Consider the following 15,222-nt stretch of genomic DNA (forward strand, 5'->3'; position numbering starts at 1 on the left):
ATGTATTTATATATAAAATATACAGGAATAGGATCATATGGTCGACCTAAAGATGGTTGACAGTCATTAGGTCGACACCATTTGGTCGACATATTACAAGGTTGACAGGTCATAAGGTCGCCACTAGCATTAGGTCAACATGGTCTAGGTCAACAGTCAAAAGGTCAACATGGGATTTTTTCACTGTTTTTTGTCCAGAATGTTGACACAGTCAACATGGACACAGGGTTAAGTGCACCGCGTCCCCTCGCCATGCTTCGGGCACGGTGCCTCACTGCGCTTGGCACACTATTTTATTCTCCCACCACACCCTGGTGGATGGTAGGGCATGAAATTCATACTGTCGGCACATGTCGGCTCAAAAAACAGTGAAAAACCCCATGTCGACCTAGACCATGTTGACCTAGACCCATGTCGACCTTGCAGTATGTCGACCCAGTGGTGTTGACCTAATGACTGTCGACCATCTTTAGGTCGACCAACCGACCGTATCCCCACATTTGCCATGTTCCCTATTTAAGGGCCTTATTTTGGTTCATTCTTTCTGACAAAATCCTTCTTAGATGGACAAAACCATGTGCACTGCAGGTGGGGCAGATGTAACATGTGCAGAGAGAATTAGATTTGGGTGAGTAATTTTGTTTCTGTGCAGGGAAAATACTGACTGCTTTATTTTAACACTGCAATATAGATCTCACTTTAAAGTAAAACCCCACCCAAATCTAATTATCTCTGCACATGTTACATCTGCCCCACCTGCAGTGCACATGGTTTTGCCCATCTAAGAAGGATTTTGTCAGAAAGAATGAACCAAAATAAGGCCCTAAGTGAGGTTCACTATGAAATAAATAGCGTAACACTCGTACTTTTCATGCTGCGTACAGTATGTGGTTTTATATTGACACGAGAAATGTGCTTCGCATTAGCAGTCGCTGTGTAACAGAGACTTATACGCATACCTGCATTCATAGGAGAGGGCAACACACTTGTAAAGCTGCTTTATGACCCTCACAATGGCATGGAGAGAACGGCTTTAGTTTTACAAGACAACAGTGTGCTGTGCAATAAAATAATCATTGTACTAAGTAACGCGCATGCGCCTGATACAGCATACATGTACTATGGGGGTTCTTCTAGTTCACTCTTTCTGACAAATTAGATGGACAAAACCATGTGCACTGCAGGTGGGGCAGATGTTACTTGTGCAGAGAGAATTAGATTTGGGTGGTTTACTTCAAAGTGAGATCTATATTGCAGTGTAAAAATAAAGCAGCCAGTATTTACCCTGCACAGAAACAAAATAACTCACCCAAATCTAATTCTCTCTGCACATTTTACATCTGCCCCACCTGCAGTGCATATGGTTTTGTCCATCTAAGAAGGATTTTGTCAGAAAGAGTGGACTAGAATAAGGCCTTATGTCTCATAAAACTACCTTTACAAGGCCTGGACAACCTGGGGTGAAGCGTCAGTTGTGGAACCACTAGCTCCAGGCCACCACTCATACTTTGCCTACCTCTAACTTTTCCTGTCGGGTTCCTGACTGTCGAGATTCCTATATCGGAGAAACAACCTTTGGAACCCCGATTGTCTGTGAGTTATAGCGTCCCCAGAAGCAGGGCGGTGTTATCCTGACACTGGAGAGAGAAAGTAAGAAAAGAGAGACGCATTTAAATGATGTCTAATTACTGTGCCATCTGCTAATGCGCTGATACAAAGTGATACAGCCTGAGTGCTGCACTTATTCATACTTTCATAATGTCTCCGCTTAAATTAAGATGTGTTAATGATTTAGAAGTAACAGGGAAAGTACGCTTGGAAATGGAAGACATATAATTGGCAGTAATTAGACAAGACATAGCAAAAGAGAATGCGTCTACACCCAATAGACTACCTATAAAACATGATGTCCATGAATCTAACATCACAGCTGAGAGGGTTTAATGAACACGCCGCTGAAACCGGCGGCTGCCGGTGCAGGAGGGAAAGCGGCATCCTGTATCTACCCAAACGGCATCCGGATGGTCAATAGGTGGACAAAGATATGGTCAATATGGTCAAAAGTTTGACACAAGCAATAAGTAGACATGTTAATGATCAACACAGGAAAAGCTTGAGGTTTCACAAAAAGAAAAAGTACAGTAAAAGTCTCAAGGCGCGATCTAGAAGTCCTTGCAGCCTCAATAGTGACGGAGGATCCCTGGAAAGCCTCCCTTGTGAATAGTGCAACTGGAAAAACAATATTGATGGCGCTTGACTCCGTCGTTGTTAGTATAATCGGAAGTTCGACGTCAGGCGATGATCAATGTTTGACATGATGTTCGTATAAAAAGAAGACCATGTGTAAGATTTCAGAAGAACGAATCAATCCTATTTGAGCAAAAATAAGAACCAGAGTGGCTTACCGAACTCACAATATAATATGTGAGGTCCCGTGTGTAATTACTTGCTTTTATCGACTGCAGTCCATAGAAGCAGGCTAGTGCTGCATGGTAAGGCAGGGAGTGCTGTCCTAAAGGAAACCGGCTCTCTGCTAATCGCGGACTGGCAGTCTGTTAGGGAGGGGACAACTCCCAATGGGACTGCTTATAGTGTCTGTGACTGACAGGTAGAACTTCCAATAGGAGGTCACTGCCAGTCACAGTGCAGCCAGTCCAATCAAGGACTGCAACTGGCTCAGTGCCGTGGCATACTCTACTGGGAGGGCTGCAGCTCTCCACCCCCTTGTCCCCTCCTCTAGTTGGCTGTTAACTGTAATAAGTTTCTCTAAATGCTCAAAGTTTAACATTTCAAACTTGAAAGTGTGTACTGATGCGTGGCCTGGGGTTATCAGTTTGCTATGGAACTACAAGTCCCAGAGGTTGCAGGGCATGCTGGGGTTTGCAGTGCCACTATAACTATAGAGCCATAGGTGGCGTGTAATTGCTGTAGGTGATTATATGTTATTGTAGGAAACAAAATGCAATAAAAACCTGATAGTGTAAGTAAACCAGAAATACAACTACTATATATATTTTTATTATTCACTTTTTAGAATTCCTAAACCAAATAATTACACAGCAAGCTTATTCTGCAGAGATGTCCAGGATCGCCTGTTGTCAGTGTCTCTGAGGAAAAGGTGAGTGTTCCCACGTGCTCATTTCCTGAAGTGTTGGCAACTTCATATGAGGCTATTGCAGGGTTTCCTAAACTCGGTCCTCAAGGCACCCTAACAGCATACTTGCCTACCCTCCTGGAAATTGCTGGAGGCTCCCGAAAACTTTGCTTAAACATGGATATGCTTAAAACATGCACTGTTAATCTGGCCATACATCTACAGATCGATTGTCAGATTGGGCTGGTTGGAACAAAATCCTGGTAATGGATGAGAGAAAATGACAGTTGACCATTTGCTTTGAAATGCTGGAAAGCTGCCAAACTGTTATTCCGATATTACCAGGATTCTGTTCCAACCAGCCCAATCTGACAATCTGTCTGTAGATGTATGGCCACCTTTAGAATGCCTTCAGGATCGAGTTTGAAAACAACTGCCCTATTTTATGACCTTTCCTAATGTATAGTTAATTGACATTTTTTGAGAGGAGAAGTAGATCAGTGGAAAAGTGACTCAATCAGCCAATCAGCTGCTACTTATGTTATAGAATATACTACCTTGAAGTTGATTGGTTGCTATGAGAAACATCTACACTGGTCCAGGTCTCTGCTCTGTTTTCACTGCATGATACATCAGCCGCTAAGTAGCAAATTATATAATTGTATATAACATTATTTGTAATTCATACAAGCAGTGTTGCTAAAATATTGTTTCTTAAATGTAATTACCAGCAAAACCAGATGTGTAACCACCTCAAACAGATTCACTGTAATCATTTTATTACACAACCTATTGGCACCAGCGCTGCACTTCATCTCCAGGAATCTTTACAAGACCTTGTTTCCTCAATAAAAGGACTAATTGGCCTTTAGTCTCTATTTAAGACCATCCCGAAATGCCTCGGAGCCTTTCGCTTTTGTTCTCCGTCCCCTAAGCACTTTTTCCGAGCTCCGTTATAAATCTGATTAAGCAGCTTTTTCCTATGCCGATCCATAAGCGAGGTGATTATTTATGATGAATGCACACGTAGTTACTAACAATAACCCCCGCTGGTAACACGCCAAGGAGGCTTATTGCCTAGATACCACCTTGCTCCCTATCCGATGGTGACGTTCTCTGGTTCACTTCTGCTGTAACTGTATCATATCAGATGTCATCTCCTCAGACAGATCACCGCAGGAACACAGACCCTCTTACAGGAATTGGATCTAAACTCATTTATAACCAGCCTGATACAAAAGAAGCATTCTCTTAAATAAGGTTAAATTGCAAAGTTCTAGTGTATCAAATTCTCCTCGGTATCTTATTATACCTGATAGACAAGCTGCCGCAGTGTATTATGAAGATATCAACAATGAGTTACATGTATGTATCTATCTAATCATCTGTCTATCTGGGATACGGTCGACACTATTAAGGTTGACATGAATTTGGTCGACCACTTAGGGTCGACAAGGCTTAGGTCGACATTGCTAAGGTCGACTGGGTCAAAAGGTCGACAATGGGAAGGTCAAAGGTCGACATGAGTTTTTCACTTTTTTTTTAGTAGACATGTACCGACGGGGGGCATTTCATACCCTTACATCCACTAGGGTGTGGAGGGGGATTAGAATAGTGTGCCGAGCGCACCGATATGTTGTCCATGTCGACCATGTCAACAATCGGGACAAAAAATAGGGGGAAAACTCATGTCGGCTTTTTGATAGTCGACCTTCTGAGGTCGACGCAATGCATGTCGACCTTAATTTGGTGACCCAATGATCCATAACCTTCTATCTACTCTGCACCGCTCTCCAACCCCCTGCCAAACTCTATTTCCTTCTAAACTCCTGTACTTGCCCCCTGCCAGCTCCACTCATGTCCCATTTGATGCTACACCCAGGTTATAGGAGCAGGGTCCTCTCTGCCCTATGCCTCATCAGCACCTGCTTTGTTTATACCTTGAAAGTAACCAATATATTTTAACTTCTATCTATCTGTTAAGCTATCATGTTTAACCTGATGTGCTTGTAGTGTACAGTGTATGTGTTGCTTGTAACTGTACTTGTATCATTTGTATTGATATTAGTACTTTTACTAGTTAAAAGCCTGTCAAAATGTACTTTGAGCTGTGCCCGTTTTTACTTTTACTTTGAGCTGTGACAGTTTTTAACCCACAAACTCTCCAAACCACCCCCAGTCCCTATCTGCTCCTAACTCCCAGTGGCGTAACTAAAGGGCCGCAGCCCCCGCGCTGACGGGGAGGCGCCGGGGGTCTGCGGGCGCTGTTGTTTCTTCGCCAGCTCCCCACTGCTTGTGGGTGCAGCGGGGAGCTGGCAGGGGGGTCCGTGCGGCGCGGGGGTACCTGTGGTCAGGGACTCGGGAGAGCCTGGAGGTCCCTGCGGCGCTGATTATGAGTTGCCGGGGTCGTGGCAGCGAAGTGGAAATACTGCGGCGGCGCGGGAAGCGCTTCTAACTTTGAAAACACTGGCCGCGGCCGCACACTGATTGGCTGAGATTCAGCCAATCAGCATGCGCCCAGTGTTTTCAGAGTCAGAAGTGCTTCCCGTGCCGCCGCACGGCGGTAGCGCAATATTTCCACTTCGCTGCAGGGACCCCGGCAACTCATAATCAGCGCCGCAGGGACCTCCAGGCTCTCCCGAGTCCCTGACCACAGGTACCCCCGCGTCGCACGGACCCCCCTGCCAGCTCCCCGGGGGGGGGGGTCTTGTCTTTTAACGGGGGGCGCCGATATTGTCCCGGCGGGGGGGAGCAAAATTTTCTGTTACGCCACTGCTAACTCCAATCTCTGTCACAGCTCCATCTCTCCATATCCAGCTACAGATGGAGCCAGCCTCATGTAGCCATCTCTGGATAGCCATGGTGAGCCATGGCTCACCAAGGCCTATTGTTCTCAGCTGCAATACAATACATAGAACAATACAGTAGGGGATTAGCAGAGTAATCCTATTAAAGGGCTAGATGAGGATGGCTCCATCTGTAGTTTCAAATAGATCAGTGTCCCAGAAAAAAAATTGCTTTCACTTTCTGTTCTGACATTTTTTTAGCACACAAAAGAGTAATTGGGTCCATCGATGGCCTCTAGTGGTCACTGGCGGTACTTCACCTCATAGATGTGAGGAGTAGTTAGCCTTGTTGATGTATAGATGGTTTGTTATTATATTTAATTGGTGTTTGTGTGATTTGTATGCAGTGGAATGTGTGGCACCTTACAAATAAATCATTAAATACAGTATATTTAATGGCATGATATAATAGTGTTGGTCTGTAGTTTCTTACATCCACACTAATAAATAGCCTCAGGCATTTCCTTTTACTGTATATTACACCGTACCTCGTCTAGTTTCATTTTCAGTTACTAATTGTCTGCATGATGAATTGATTTGTTGGGATCACTAACGACATACAGAATGCAATCTGTAACAAATCACCATATATTGTTATTCCCATCTGGAGTAAGAAATAAAACAGATTATGTATTTTAATTATGTATTCACCATTGAAGAGAACTGTGAATCCCTGCTGGTTATCAAGTCACAAACAGCGATATTTGGAATGTGTCACAATTTAAGAGAGAAATCAGAACAATACTGATAACTCTATATAACTCTACGGTATCCGGACTATTGTTAGACAGCACTTACATCGACAGCCATTACATCGACACCATTAGTTCGACAGCTCAATAGGTCGACATGGTTTTAGGTCGACATACCATTAGGTCGACATGTCATTAGGTCGACAGCTCATTAGGTCGACATGTTTTTAGGTCGACACTGCCATTAGGTCGACAGTGTCTATGTCGACAGTCAAAAGGTCGACATGGGTTTTTTCACTGTTTTTTGAGCCGACATGTGCCGACAGGCGGTATTTCATGCCCTACTATCCACTAGGGCGTGGAGGGAGAATAAAATAGTGTGCCGAGCGCAGCGAGCGAAGCGAGCGATGCGAGGGTCTGCGGTACACTTCAAACTGTGTCCATGTCGACTGTGTCGACATTTCGGCCAAAAAAACAGTGAAAAAACCCATGTCGACCTTTTGACTGTCGACATAGACACTGTCGACCTAATGGCAGTGTCGACCTAAAAACATGTCAACCTAATGAGCTGTCGACCTAATGAGCTGTCGACCTAATGACATGTCGACCTAATGGTATGTCGACCTAAAACCATGTCGATCTATTGAGCTGTCGAACTAATGGTGTCGATGTAATGGCTGTCGATGTAAGTGCTGTCTAATATCCGTCCCAGACCCAACTCTACCTAGTTACTGTTCTCTCTTAAGGTGGCCATACACACGCAGATTTATCTTCAGATCTGGCTGGTTGGAACAAAAACATGGTTATGGATGAGAGCATATGACAGTTGACCATTTTCTTGGAAATGCTGGAAAATTGACACTATCATTCATCCATAACCATGTTTTTGTTCCAACCAGCCAGATCTGCAGATAAATCTTACTAGTGTATGGGCACCTTTACTCTGTAATGTAATATGTAGCCCTAGTGCTAATGGAATGGGTTGCTATTGGGCAAAGACTTGTTTTTTTTAGTTTTTTTTCCCTTTATCCCAGTGACCCCCCCACATTTTGCTTTTCCTGTATTACATAGGGCCTGCTCAGCTGTGGAACTTGTTGGTGGTGAGCCCAGGTGCAACAATATAATTTGGCCCCTCCTCCCCCACTTCAACCCAATTTCACTAAATGCAACATGGTAGGGTAAAAGGAAGGGGCAGAGGGTGACAGTGAGAGGCAGGGGGCTGCAGAGTGTGACAGGGAAAAACAGTGGGAGACAGAAAGAGGGTGACAGGGGCAGCAGTGGTTCCGTTAGTCCACACATGCCCCAGTGTACTGCAATACCATTGGTAGATTCGACTCTGGGCCTTCAGAAGGGGAGGAAATGCTAATGTTTGCAGAGTTGACCATCTTTTCTGACTGGACTGCATATGCATCGAAGCTGTACTCTACATGCACGGTAGTGGTACCTAATGGCAGTCGCAGTGATTGATAGTCAGTGTGCATTTTCGGGAGGTAGTGGGTGTGTTGTGAGCATTTTCTGGGTGTGCCCCATTTAGCAACAGCTTCTTTGTTCAGTTTTTCTGACCCTGGTATCTAAGTTCCAATGGTCATTCGATGGTCATAAATACATGCCGACGATGGGAACCTCTGCAAAATCCCAGGCTTTGCACCATTAGCATATTTTTGCATATTAACTGTAACTGAATTAAGCCTAGAAGAGCGATCACAGAGCCTCTGCGGCAGGTTAAGGTGGCCATACAGCTGCAGAATTACCTTCAGATCTGGCTGGTTGGAACAAAAACCTGGTCATTTCTGAATGAAAGTTTGTCAGTTTTCCATCATTTCCAAGCAAATGGTAAACTTTTTGCTCTCATCCATTACCAGGTTGTTGTTGTTCCAAGCAGCCAGATCTGAAGATAAATCTGTAGATGTATGGCCACCTTAAGTCTGTGAGTGAATATTATCACCTAGTCCAGTGCTTCTCAAGCTTGGTCCTCGAGTAACAGTTCATGTTTTCCAGGTCACCCTGCAGGTGCATAGGTGTACTCATATACTCATCCACACTCATTGCTCACTCCCATTCCTTATTGCAGGACCCTGTGGAATGCTCTCCCATGCACAATAAGACTCTCCTCCAGTCTCCTAACCAACAAACGTTCCCTGAAAACGCACCTCCTCCTGCAAGCCACTGCGTACCAAATACAGCAGCTGGCTTGCACAACCCCAGAACTCACACAGCGGCTAGTGGTGTCACAGATCAGTGGGTTCACTAGCCTCCTTGACAACTAGTGCAACAAAGATGCATGGTAGGGAAAAGGGGTGTATCTTAGCCTGGAGGGTGTGGCCTCATTGGGAGCAATTGTGGCCTCTCAACCTGACCTCTGTTTTTGCCACTCCGTTGTGAAGTGTGGGCTCCCTCTGGAGAGTGATTTGTATGCAATTGCTGACCCCCACACACTGACAGGAGCTGGGTGCAGCATGTAATGTTACAGTGCGGCACTCAGCTCCTATCACTGAGCAGGAGCCGGGGCCAAACTCCTGTTGTGACGCCACTGTCATAGATAATCTGATGCCGTATGGATCAATAATGCATGTAGAAAGTATGATGCCCCCTGCTGCATCACCATATTAGTGCTGTTACTGATGCTTCTATGTAAGCAGTAGCTATAGCAACTCCAACCTGATCTGAATGAGAGCCCAGGTTTGTCTGTGATAGGTAAGAGGGGTTGGGATCATTTGGTCGACAGTAATAAGGTCGACATGGGAAAAGGTCAACATGGGTCTTGGTCGCCATGGTTGTAAGTCGAAAGGTCATTAGTTCGACAGGTCGTTAGTTCGACATTGACTAGGTCGACAGTCAAAAGGTCGACATCCGGTTTTGTACTGTTTTTTTACCTGAATGTCAACACAGTCGACATGGACACAGGTCAAAGTGCACCGCATCCCCTCGCATCGCTCGCTGTGCTCGCAATGCGTCGGGCACTATTTTATTCTCCCACCACGCCCTAGTGGATGGTAGTGCATGAAATACCGCCTGTCGGCACATGTCGGCTCAAAAAACAGTGAAAAACACCATGTCGACCTAGACAATGTGTTAAACTAATGACCTGTCAAACTAACGATCTGTCAAACTAATGACCTGTCGACCTAGAACCATGTCGGCCTTTTCCCATGTCGACCTAGACCCATGTCGACATTTTCCCATGTTGACCTAATGACTGTTGACCATAATGCTGTAGACCAAATGACCGCATCCCGGTAAGAGGATGTCATATCTAGCTGTTTCTGTTCTCATCATGTGATCCCAAGTTCCTCCAGAAAGGTACAGTTCGGACCACTTGTAATACTGTTACTGATATTCCCATAACAAATGTCAATTATTAGGCAGTAGGCAAAAATTGTATTAGATTTTCATAGTGCCAGCCAGTGCCAACAATTTGCAAATATATCATGTTTTTATTGAAACATCCTGTGCGGAATCATAAAGCAACACAATGGCGCATGACGAGCGGTCAATGTAGAATAGAAAATCCAAAACATCTGTCAAATAATCAACGGAGAATGTCAGCAGAAATGGGATTGTGACAGTATGGTAATGCAAATGGCTGAGAAGAGAACGGGGATTGCAGAACACACACAGTACAATGTTTGGCAATGTCTTTTATTATTGACAATTGTAGCTTCTTTATAATGACTTCCATGGAATTGCTTTACATGGCTTTTATTATGGAAAATAAAAAGAATAATCTGTCCTCGGCCATTTGTACAGGTACTCAGAGGATTATTACATCCAGGCTGTGAATGAAGTGCAGAACTGTACTTGGCAGAAGAGACCACAAGAATATGGCCGATTCAGGTGATGTCACAGTATACGTGTTTTAGGACCTGGTATACAGATGTGTCCACATCCTACTTGCCGACTTTTCAATGTCCCGGAGAATACAACAAAATGTGCAGGGCGGGGCAAGGCTGCCGTATCAAAGCCCCGCCCCCAATCCACGCAAACACCGCAATTCACGAGTCTGCGATTAGGAGGCGGGGCTAAAATGACACAAAATTACGCGATTCGTGTAATTTTAGTCCCACCCCCGGACCCGCGATTTATGGCACTTCTTTCCCCAGCTCTGGGGAGGGGGGGAGCAGGGCCTCTGGGGGGAATTCGGGAGCCTTGCCCACCTTCCCGGGGGGGCTGGGAGGGGGACCCGATTTTCGGCCATTCCGGGAGGGAAGGCAAGTATGGTCCATATACCTCTATCCTCCATGCACAACCTGCCATGTTACACATAGGTTGGTGCACTCCCCTGCATGTTCGCACAGGGGATTGATGTTGTGCAACTGCGCTTGCGCATAAACTTTTTTGCGCATGTGCAGCCACTTTGTGCGAGCGGGTGCGGCAAATTGATTATTCGCCGGCTCGTTCGACCCACAGCAGTGCAGGCATGGGGCGGCGGACATGGGTTACGCCCATGGGAAGGCCCAGCGTTTCATGGGCGTTTCCATCAAAACGCTGAGAGCTCTCATGGTAATTCACTGGTAGTGGGTGCCGGAGGCGGGCAGCTGACGTTACCCGCCCTCCTCCCGCTCAGGGGGGCCACAGAGACTGACATATATCTGCTAGCGCTTGAGAAATCATAAGATGGTCGGCGACCATCTTGTTTATGCAAAACATCCATTCGCATGCGTGTGGGTGAAATCTGCGGGTGTTCGTGCCGGCGGCGTTTACAGACGGAATGACTTCTGGTTGGGTATGGATTCTGACATACCCATATTCTGTGTGTGACTGTGGCTGTATCTGTGTACAGATTGCTATGTAACAATGTTTTGCTGGAAAACACTGTAACATTGCTTTTCATATGTAGACGTAGCTGACATAGGAGGGCACAGGGCCGTGCAGATCAGACGTAGCTGACATAGGAGGGCACAGGGCCGTGCAGATCAGACGTAGCTGACATAGGAGGGCACAGGGCCGTGCAGATCAGACGTAGCTGACATAGGAGGGCACAGGGCCGTGCAGATCAGACGTAGCTGACATAGGAGGGCACAGGGCCGTGCAGATCAGACGTAGCTGACATAGGAGGGCACAGGGCCGTGCAGATCAGACGTAGCTGACAAAGGAGGGCACAGGGCCGTGCAGATCAGACGTAACTGACATAGGAGGGCACCGGGCCGTGCAGATCAGACGTAGCTGACATAGGAGGGCACAGGGCCGTGCAGATCAGACGTAGCTGACATAGGAGGGCACAGGGCCGTGCAGATCAGACGTAGCTGACATAGGAGGGCACCGGGCCGTGCAGATCAGACGTAGCTGACATAGGAGGGCACAGGGCCGTGCAGATCAGACGTAGCTGACATAGGAGGGCACAGGGCCGTGCAGGTCAGAGGCACCATAGAGGTGTCTCTGATTTGCAAGTGCTGGATTTCTCCCCGGATATGAATGGATGATTATGCAAATCATCCATTTGCAGCAGTGCGGGGGGATCGCAACAGTTGAGGAGGGGGCGGTCCACACGCAACACTACCAAATTTGCAGCATTGCGTGTGGATCAGAATAAGGTCCCTTGTGTAATCTGTAATTTGGCACTTGAGTGACATCACTTCTGATTGAGCAGTTTACCAACAAATCCCTTGTGTAATCTATCTGGTGGGAACAAAAACAGGAAATGTCTGGTAGCATATGAGACTAGTAATTTGGATAAATTGGTTAAAGTAGTTTGATTTATCAAGTTAAACCAGGGTTGCCGACCCTCCCGGAATTTCCGGGAGTCTCCCGAAAATCGGGACCCCCTCCCGGCCCTCCGGAAGGGTGGGCAACCCTCCCGGATTCAGGTGGGACCCCCGCTGTCCCCCTAGTCGCGGCATTAAAATGCCGCAATCCTCGGGTCTCAGAGGAGGGGGCGGAGCTAAAACGGCACAATCGCGTCATTTAGCCCCGCCCCCTCCACGGAGATCCATGAAATCCCTGCTTTACCAGCATGGGGGTGGGGCTTAGTGATGTCACTCATAAGCCCCCCCCCCCCCCCCCCCCCCCCCGGAGCGGCTGCTGAAACTCTCCTCTCCGGGCTTCTCCCGGAGAGGAGAATCTTAAAGTCTGCAACCCTGAGTTAAACCGAACAATAGTTTTTATCCATTTTCCATTGATTGGGAGCAATTGATCGATTGTCATTTGCTCCCATACATTTACAGATTTTTGTTTCCACCAGACAGAGTGGACAGATAAATCTTTGTGTGTGTGTGCCCACCCTTCCCCATTTCCTATAGAAATGATACAATCCTATATTTACCAGCCATGTATTATTCCATGTAGATTGATATGCTGATTTTCTTTGCAGATTGTATTTGTCTTCCTGCTGCAATGCTGTTAATAACTTTATAGTATCACAAAACAATACCTCACTCGGAAGTAACATTACATATGAAGTGGAAACAAAAAAGAACATTTTAATTGCAGAGGACATCTACAGAATGCTGCCGAAGGTAAGAGGTGTAAAACGTGATTAGCTTCCGTGTCGGGGAATTAATGAATACTTTATAACCACTAATGTAAATGAAATGTTGGGTGCTGAGAAAGTTGTTCTGAATTTTAAATGAAGAAGTTCCGTAAGTGACACTTAGTTCAGGTGCTTTGTTTAGTGGTTTCAAGGGATTTCTGTAAATAGCTACAGATCGTTTTCTCATTATCAGTTTACCATTGTTCTTCTGGAGAATGTAAGTGATGGCTAGATTGTATTTCGGGTGGACAGCCAGTGGCATTATTCCATGTAAAGGTGCCCAGGCACGGAGCGTTTTCCCTGTGCAGTGCGATGCGTGCTCCCGCGCACAGCACATCACACAGCAGAAAAATGATGTGCAGCCTGTACTTTTGGTACTAGATCACAGCGCATTGCTGGTGGGCCTGGTGTACGCCCCCGACCCTCCCTCCCCACAACAAATGGCTCGACGAGTGTGCGACTCGCTGAAGCTGTTTGCTGCCGGGGTTTGCACATGCACAGAAATGCGGATGAGCAAACCCCGACCATCGGGACTGGAGCTGAATTTGGATCGCAGTGAGCGATCCTGAATCGGCCCCCTATACAAAATGCACGAATGCGATCTAGTACAAAAAGTACAGAGAACATCACTCCTTAAGGCCACCACTGTCCCTACTGTATTCGCTCCTTCCTTGCTCCCATCCTCATTACATTGCCTATTGGGAAATGGAACAGTCCGGTATGGCTGCCTATATGAATGAACTGCTCATTGCCCACTGCATAGTGTAAGCATTCAGTATAATTATAGGTAGGTGGCCAGGATTGGCAGTCCAGAAACAAGACAGTTACTTCAGGAACACACCCCGGACAGTCAGAGGTAGGTGTAACCCACCACAGGGCTCTGGGGCTTTCTGGATGTGGTCACAGTCACCTTCACAACCACGGCAGCATCTAACAAAATAAATATTTTAGGGGGGACGAATCAAACTTTTGAGAGAGATAAAGCAGAGAGGTTGTCCATAGCCATATATGCTTCTAGCTATCAGTAATTTATCACTAGGTCTGCCACAAAGGGGGGACTGCCAGGGCTTAAGTCCTCGGCCCAGACAGAAAGGGTGGCAGTGATGTGACGTGCCAATGGGCAGGATTGGAAGGCTAGGGATCACAGGGAGCAATGCACCTGAGAAATGCTGAATTGTTCCGTTACATAAGAATTGGTACTTGTGAGTTATCTGGGCGCCCGATTTCTAAATCGGGTCGGATCGGGCACATCGCATCGCATGCGACCATCGGATGCGATGCGATGCGATGACCCGATTTTTCCATAGAAATCAATGTTAAAATGAACTGAGTCCATTTTAACATGGAATTCAATGGGAAAAAGGGGTCCTTTTCATACCCCTACTATCCAAGTGGGCATGGAGTTGGATATAAACCTGTGGCGAGCGTAGCGAGCCACCGAGCCCGAAGCGTGGCGAGCGTAGCGAGCCCCGCGAGGGGACACAGAATACCGTCCCCTCGCGGGGCTCGCTTCGCTCGCCACGCTTCGGGCTCGGTGGCTCGCTACGCTCGCCACAGGTTTATATCCAACTCCATGCCCACTTGGATAGTAGGGGTATGAAAAGGACCCCTTTTTCCCATTGAATTCCATGTTAAAATGGACTCAGTCCATTTTAACATTGATTCCTATGGAAAAATCGGGTCATCGCATCCGATGGTCGCATGCGATGCGATGCGATGCGATGCGATATCGCATCGCATCGCATCTGATTGTATGCCTTAACTTAAGGCATACAATCAAAAAATCGGGCGCCCAGATAACTCATAAGTACCTAAGAATTCACCTCTTCATCTCAGAATGGGCTGGATACTGAATTGTAGGGAGCCAGTAGAAAATGAATCGTTCTGTAAATATAACAGCTAGCAGAGTAGAGACCAGGGGCCCGATTCAGACCTGATCGCTGGGCTGCGAGTTTTCGCAGCCCAGTGATCAGGTGAACGCTGCCCCACACGAGTGAAGTCTCGCCCATGTGCGAAAAGGGGGAAATTCATTCGAGCACCGACACATGGACATTTAGGACAGGTAATAAAGTTGACACCTATTTAATGAAGGAAGATATGCTATTACAGATTCCTTTTACCAAC

General features: G+C 46.5%; 1 protein-coding gene across 1 annotated transcript in view; it reads left to right on the top strand.

The window, feature by feature from the left end:
• Nucleotides 1-15,222, top strand: part of ST8SIA6 (ST8 alpha-N-acetyl-neuraminide alpha-2,8-sialyltransferase 6) — a 102,909-nt gene that overhangs the window by 61,828 nt on the left and 25,859 nt on the right. Inside the window, exons 3-5 of the mRNA XM_083189338.1 lie at nt 3,035-3,118; nt 10,380-10,466; nt 12,940-13,084. Coding sequence (XP_083045464.1) covers nt 3,035-3,118; nt 10,380-10,466; nt 12,940-13,084 — 316 coding nt within the window. The remainder of the gene's footprint in view (nt 1-3,034; nt 3,119-10,379; nt 10,467-12,939; nt 13,085-15,222) is intronic.

Source organism: Crinia signifera, chromosome 5, assembly GCF_055691185.1.
Source record: "Crinia signifera chromosome 5, ASM5569118v1, whole genome shotgun sequence".
Classification (NCBI taxonomy): Eukaryota; Metazoa; Chordata; class Amphibia; order Anura; family Myobatrachidae; genus Crinia; species Crinia signifera.